This window comes from Salvelinus alpinus, unplaced genomic scaffold (assembly GCF_045679555.1).
Source record: "Salvelinus alpinus unplaced genomic scaffold, SLU_Salpinus.1 scaffold_41, whole genome shotgun sequence".
Classification (NCBI taxonomy): Eukaryota; Metazoa; Chordata; class Actinopteri; order Salmoniformes; family Salmonidae; genus Salvelinus; species Salvelinus alpinus.
Window position 1 is genome coordinate 993,602 of NW_027255982.1, and position 7,798 is coordinate 1,001,399.

The 7,798-nt window shown below is 41.0% G+C and overlaps 1 protein-coding gene and 2 non-coding genes across 3 annotated transcripts; all 3 read right to left on the minus strand.

The window, feature by feature from the left end:
• Positions 1–967: 967 nt before the first annotated feature.
• LOC139567058 (small ribosomal subunit protein eS1) lies at positions 968–5,254 on the minus strand. Its single transcript, XM_071388494.1, has 6 exons — positions 4,958–5,254; positions 4,068–4,171; positions 2,928–3,115; positions 2,091–2,299; positions 1,674–1,783; positions 968–1,130 (listed from the first exon to the last, which is right to left on the minus strand). Exons 1-6 carry the CDS (start codon positions 5,017–5,019, stop codon positions 1,003–1,005), a joined length of 801 nt encoding a protein of 266 aa, XP_071244595.1. The 5' UTR covers positions 5,020–5,254; the 3' UTR covers positions 968–1,002.
• On the minus strand, positions 1,522–1,653 carry LOC139567072 (small nucleolar RNA SNORA17). The gene has a single exon (XR_011673220.1). It is a non-coding gene; the product is annotated as a small nucleolar RNA SNORA17 (small nucleolar RNA).
• Positions 3,175–3,241, minus strand: LOC139567071 (small nucleolar RNA SNORD73). The gene has a single exon (XR_011673219.1). It is a non-coding gene; the product is annotated as a small nucleolar RNA SNORD73 (small nucleolar RNA).
• Positions 5,255–7,798: the final 2,544 nt, after the last annotated feature.

Consider the following 7,798-nt stretch of genomic DNA (forward strand, 5'->3'; position numbering starts at 1 on the left):
CATAAGTGAGCAAGATTACAGTAGCGTATTGAACACGATTAACTTTTTTCAAACATTAACATTTATATATTTTGGTAATTATCCAAATTAGCTTTGCACCATTGTTTTCCCACCAAATAAATGGACACTTCCTGAATGTGTCATTGTAGGAAGGGGTTTTCTTAAATGGAGAATTACGACAGACGGGGTGGAAAGATCAAATATTTTATGGCTTATGTTTCTCGGAAGTTGATAACACCCGGGGACATGGCAAAACAAACATATCTTGAAAGGGAATTTTATGGATTAAAGGTAAAGGATACCTGGCCTTTTGGGATCCAAGATTTGTCCTGAGGACAGAAAATGCACCACATAGGAATGACCCAGTAGCACATTTGAGGCCCAATTAATCAAGAGAAGTTGGCTTGTTTTTACAGTAACATAAACCACAATACTGAGAAGGGTATATTTTACCTCCATATGGCAATACAATGTAATTGAGCACCATGGTAACATTAGTATAAAACTACACTGAAAGTTGTAAAGTGTTGGTCCCATGTGCACAAAATATTTGCATTTCTCCTTTGCCAAGAACCCATTCACCTGATTAAACAGCATGATCATTACAGGGGTACCTTTTGCTGTGGACAAAGGCCACTTTAAAATGTGCAGTTCAACACAATGCCAGAGATGTCTCAAGTTAAGGGAGTGTGCAATTGGCACGCCGACTGCAGGAATGTCTACCAGAGATGTGAATGTTAATTTCTAAACCATAAGCTGCCTCAGTTTTAGAATCTGGTATTACGTGCAACCGGCCTCAACTGCGTAACACGTCGAGTTTCGCACAGATCTTTTCTTTTTCCAGATAGAAATGCTTTGATTTCTATAGTAACTATAAATGCTTTGATTTATGCCTGAAAAAGAATAGCTCTTTACAAAATACCTTACTAAACAACCATCCCATTAACAGAAGACACCAACAGTTGAATATCATTTACATTTTTTATTAAATTTGTCAGGTGTTTAGACAGTCTCTTGGATGGGGGGCTCGTAGCCGTCGGCCCGATCCACCTTAGCCCCGGTGTCGTCCCCAGAGGGTTTGGCTGCACTGCTGCCACCACCCTCACCGTGGAGCTCCATCAGTTTGCCCACTGGAAGGAGACAAGAATAATATAAGCACAACACCAGAGTACAACTCAACAGGCTGTTAGAGACACATTGGAAAAGTCACTTAGGATAATTTAATATCCTAGGCTGTGTTTACACAATCCAAACCTGATCTTTTTTACAATAATTAATTGGCCAAAAGATCAGAATTGGGCTGCCTGTAAATGCAGCCATATCGGCATATGTTAATTAAGATACAATTATGTCATACAGAACTGCTGCCAGATTCTGGGGAGGGGACCGTACAGTGGCCATGATTAAACCAAGCTCAGTCAAAGGTGACCTTTAATAACCTTGGTTGTTCTTTAATGCATGGTAAGTTTTTGACAAAGATCCTGAATAGGCTTTCTTTCACACCAATCTAGTATTGTGCCATCTGTCAGAGCCATGATCACTCCAAGTACCCACCGCTCTGGGTTCTTGGCGTAGACATAGCCCTTTCACTCTCCGCCCCTTATGACACAGGCTCGACACATTCAGTCGGACTGCAACGCCTCAAGGGGCAGGATAGGTTCAAGGTGACTTACACTCAAACTTGGGCTTCTTCAGCATCTTAACCTTCCTGACGTAGACGTCGTGGAGGGGGTAGATGGACTGGCAGGCCTTCTCAATGTCCTTGCCAACGGAGTCAGGGATCCTAGAGGACAAAGGGAAAAGAAGTGAATCAGTAAGAGGGAACCTGGCTTGGCTACTGAAAACGACCGGCTGAGAGATCTTAAATTACTGGCTGCCTTCATTGAATAGACATCAAAACTTTACTGTAGACAATTAAAGATGTAGGAAAAGTGTTCGACACGTGCAACAATTTTGTTGAAATAAAGTATTTGCTTCATCTAACAGCCAATTAAAATACATGCACTCCATGTTGCATTTCACATGGACCACATCTTCCCAGAGTGCAGAACATTCTATTGAACCAGCAACAGGACGGCGAACATCCTTACAGCTTGTTGACAACTTCCTTCAGGTCATTGGTCTGGACCTCACGGGTCATGATCTCCATCATCTTCTTCCTGATCTGACGGACCTGCTGGTGCTGGGCGTACGACGTCTTCCTGATCTGGTTGGTGCGCTTCTTGGTGAAGCCAACGCAGAACAGACGCAGGAGGTAGCCGTCGGTGGTCTTCACGTCCACATGGGCCTCAATCATGGTCTGGTGGGGAGACAGGATAAAGGTCAATTAATAGTTTTGGGTACATTGGGCCCAACACGTGATCAATAACATTACAGGGCAGAGGTTCATTCATAGTGTTGAGATTACCCATAATGGTACATCACTTTTGATGGTGGTGTGACAATATTAGGATACAATGTTGAAATTGTGGTTTACATTCCACGTGTGCTGAGAAAAACTATGAGGGAAAGGCGGCGCCTTTTTGGGCGACCCGACCAAATTCACATAGAAATGTGACTTATAGCTCTGTCATTCTCATTGAAAGCAAGTATAAGAAGCGGCAGATGTTTGTTTTTTCTATGTTTCCTGTTCTTAAGTTTTGCGTCTTTTGTAGACCAGCTTCAAACAGCTAAAAACACAAAATGTTTAGTCATAGAAAATATTACATCGGTTTAGATGGTATAATGATTCTCTAAACAGTGACAGGGTTGTTTTGTCAAACTGAAATTAGGCAAACTAAATGGCAGAGTGATTTCTGCATATTGCATCTTTAATGAAGGTATGACCCATTTCCATAAATGTTGTACTGTGATTATAAATGCATATCATAACTACAACATCTCCACAAATCCAGCGGTGTGTTACATCCTCCTGTAGGATTCCTCACCTGCCACTTCTTGACCATGGAGCACATCTTGTCACGGGTCAGGTCCATGCCGTGGAAGTTGGTCAGGCAGTTCTTGCCCTGCACGTCTTCTGAGATCAGCTTGAACTTGCGGAAGGCCACCTCATCGTTCTGCAGGTCAGCGAGGCTCACCTCGAACACACGTCCCTTCAGACCATCAGAGGCGATTCCTAGTAGAACAGATTAGTTGATGTGGGACGCAGTGCGGGGAATGGAGGCCAAGACAGGGAACATCAGATCTCTTTACCAGTAATCAGTTGCAATCATTGGGCCGAAACAATTTGTCATCATGCATTCCTATTGTGTTAAGTACGGTACAAACAAAACCAAGACAAGACCGACAAGCTGAAACAATTTTAAAGGGAAAACTAAGGGACATTACTGACCAACAAACCCATATTAAAGGTAGTTTAGGGACAACTTCAGGACTCTATCAGCTGGGACTCCCCGAGTTGTGCATTGTTCTGGTGTTGATGGAAAATAACCCTACCATCATAGTCGGCGTCGCCAAACCAACGCTTCCCGTCAACAAAAGCACATGTATAATCTCTAGGAACTCTACTTACCAGACGTAGTGAAATGTGTACCTCGCTATTAAATAAATGGTAGATTTTGTGGTAGGAAGTCTCGCGTGAAGTGCGTAGTCTAATGGCAGACCGCTGTCTAACTTGGCAGGAATATGGTGCAGTTCAGACAAAAGTTGGATACTGGTGTTTATTTGATAGCGAGGGACATTTCACGTTGTCTGGTAAATTCCTAGAGATTATACATATGCTTTTGTTGAATGGAAACATTTTTGGCGAAGCCGGCTATACTGCGGTAGGGTTATTAGCCGCCACCACCCACCAGAACGATGCACAACTCGTCCAACCAATATACAGACTCCCAAAGCTAGTTGAATTAGGCTACCTAGCTAGCTGGTTACAGAACAAGGTCAGGAGTTCACATTTTAGTCACCTCACTTTAATCAACCCCTAGTTTCCAAACTGTGCTATAATTCCACAGAACTATGTGGCTCTGTCTGCAGTTATTTTGCTGCATGTTAGTCTTCATACTGGTAGCCATCACCACTGAACCATGTGTTGCTCCATTAATAGGCATCGGTTGGAAAAGCAGACTTACTGGTTCCCTGAGTCCTGGATACCAAGGTCTTGCCAATGTTGCGAATGTTGAACATAGCGGGTGCCTTGACATCATACCAGTCCTTCTTGGAGAAAGGGTCGACACTGGGGATAGAGAAAGTAGTGTGGTCAATATCAGTTCTGTTAATCTGTTTTGATGACGTAGGCCTATGTAGCTAGCTAAAGAAACTAAGGTTGCAGTCTAGTTTACGCGAAACCAACCAAAGGGCTAATGCTGGCAATGGTATGAACGTCAACTTCCAATACAATCAAACGTGGAAATTCAACAGGCACCTGGTTAATCAATAAAACATGACTTGGATAGCATAACGTTAGCTAGCTGGTTACTAATGTAAGGCCCAGCTAACTGACTAAATGATCTTATCTGACAAATGTGCCTTTTCTCGCTAACGACTGAAGGGTTGGCACCACGCACATGTAGCCCTGGCTGGCTTGGCTACAATACTTTAAATCTGTTTGACCACACCATTTCGTTGAAAATCCTTCGTCTAGCTAACGTTGTCCACGTTATGTTCATGGATGGCTATGTCTGCCATCTTGCTAGCCACCATAGTTAGGTAGCGTAGCTTGTTAAAACAGCCGATGTCGCTAGATTACAGCCAATGTATGCATTTCGGCACATTTATATACAATTCTTCACGATATGCAGCCTGTGTTAAGACTGACAGTCTCTTACATAACAGTTCAGTGTTGCTTATGCAAACTCATGAACACTGAATGCGCGGTGAGCCTAGCTGATTAGCAACAGTGACCGGCCTGAGTGCATCCAGTTAAAATCAACCTCATCCTTCACATTTTCAAACTGAAAGTCAATAACCTGAACTTAATAGTGTGTATTGCGTGATTTAATGGATGAATTGCGCTACTTACATCTTCTTTTTGGCACCTTTTTTGCCACCTTTTGTCAGCCTCTTATTCTTGCCGACTGCCATCTTGGCTACAGGGAGTGAAAGAGAAGGAAATAGGAATTATCGCGAGTGTTAAAGATAGAGCTGAGATTTCTCACATCTCGCGACTCGCGATATGTTGAGACCTCAAAACTAGCACGTTTTCGTTCACGACTGGCCTAGCGTGATATCGCAGTCCTTTATTTGATACGTTATAACAACATTTAATAAACTCAGGAAGTGTTTGCTACATTGTATGATATAGTATTGTTATGCTACAATATTGATATTTCTATCCTGATCCTACTGTATCCACTACAATAGCTGCTGCTTCTGCAAAAGCTAATGCGGATCCAAATAAACAATTAACGTTAAACACACCCACTTTGACAGTTAGCTCAGTTCACATGAATGATTGACATTCATTCTGAGACAGATTGTGTCGTTTGTCTGAAATTCTGTAAATAAATACATAATAATATTATATAATTCATATATGATTTATAATAATATGAATCTCTGTTCCAGAATGAATGAATATATGCATAAACATGTAACTGAGTATAAAATATAAATTAGATCAGCCACTGATTTTTACTGTGGCAGTGAAATATGATACACCGACACTTTCACAAATTAACAAAATTCAACTTACCGTCGTTGTCTGTGGAGAAATTAGCAGTCATATGAGCAGACCCACGATAACTTAAATATCTTCAACCGAAATATTCACTCACATATTCATGATGAAGGAAAGACTATTCACCTGAATTTCGAGAAAATAAACATAATATTGACTTAACTCAGTGTTTTCCAAACCCGGTCCTGGGGACCCCAGGGTATGCATGTTTTAGTTTTGGCCTAACACTACACAGCTGATTCAAATAATCATAATGTAATGATGCGTTGATTATTTGAATCAGATGTGTAGTGCTAGGGCTTAAAAACAAAACATGCATCCCTTGGAGTTTGGAAAACACTGACTTAACTATTCACAACATGTTATGTTAAACTACATCTTATATGCATGTTATTATGTTAAACTATATCTTATATGCATATTATTATGTTAAACTATATCTTATATGCATGTTATTATGTTAAACTATATATTATATGCATATTATTATGTTAAACTATATCTTATATGCATGTTATTATGTTAAACTATACGTTATATGCATGTATATTATTCTATACTCTGCACTGTATTACACTATTCAGTCAGCCAAGTACACTGAGTGACAGTCAGCCCTAACATGCTGTATTAGTGAACCATCAAGTGAATATTGAATGAAGAAAACAGGTTGAACCTGAATCTCAAACCGTTGACATTCCATGCAGGTGTGTCTTGCCTCCTCCCGTTATTAGGACACTGATACAACTGTGTCATTACAGGGTTAGGGATGACGCCTAGCTGGGCTGAACCTGGTGACAATGTAAACATTGACATACATTCATTCTAGACCTACATTGTCTCTACACTCTTAGAAAAAAGGGTTCCAAAAGGGTTCTTTGGCTGTCCACATGTAGAACCCTCTGTGGACAGGATTCTTCATGGAACCCAAAAGAGTTCTACATGGAACCAAAAAAGGTTCTTCAACGGGTTCTCTTATGGGGACAGCTGAAGAACCCTTTTAAGTTCTAGATAGCACTCTTTTTCTAAGATTGTAAACAGTATCTCAAAGGTACTCTTTAATGTTCAACATATGTCCTAATGTTGGTGAAGCCTAATTCGGCCAAATCCCTCATATGTACAGTATACATAAATCATATACATTGTATAAATGAGTCTGTGAATGTGCATGTTAGAGACATGTTGTAACACCTAGTGAAGATTAATTTAAATAGAATTAATAACATTCCTGTCATCTCCTTGTCAGGGATAATCCCTGATCAGGAGAATGGAAGTGGGGGTCTTTAAAGCTCAACAACCATCCAACACTGAGTAAGTTCTTATCTTGTCACTGAAAACGTTTTGAACCCCTCACCTGGCTTTAAAATCAACAGGCGCCCAAAAAGGTCTTACTCTTGTCACTGAAAATGTTTTGAACCACTCACCTGGCTTTAAAATCAACAGGCGCCCCAAAAGGTCTTACTCTTGTCACAGAAAACGTTTTGAACCCCTCATCTGGCTTTAAAATCAACAGGCGCCAAAAATGTTGTTACTCTTGTCACTGAAAACGTTTTGACCTTCTCGCCTGGTTGAAGTCAATAACCAAAATCAAGAGAGGTGCAGCATCCTCTTCTCTCACAACATGACTCCAAAAACGTTATCTTGATTGCCTGCCATATTGCCTACCTTCTGTAGCATGCTGCTAAAAATCAGCCACCTATTCAGAAAGGCATCATCATCATCATCACAAGGATACATTTACCCACTGGGCACACACTGGTTGAATCAACGTTGCTTGCTTTCCAAACTGTACATTTTTCCCACGATTGTATTTTGAAATTTGCAAAAGGCAAACCGACAGCCGCATAGAATATAATCCATAGATGGCAGTTCCCATTTAAATCGGGACTGGCAGCCAATGATAGTGTACCCAGGAGTTTAACACTCAAATTGCCAGGGTAAGAGATTCCAAATCCCTTTTATGCATTATATGTCTATGGCCACAATGCAACAAGCTGTATATTTGGCGTGCATGCTGGTCAAATTGCGGCCTCCCGACTGTAGGCAACCGGTAACTGCCAAAATAAAGGAAACACTTGAGTAAGTGAGGGATACAAAGTGAATGTTATGGTGTGTGGGGTGCATTTTCCTGGCATGGTTTATGTCCACTTGTAGAATCTATGCCAAGGCGCATTGAAGCTGTTCTGG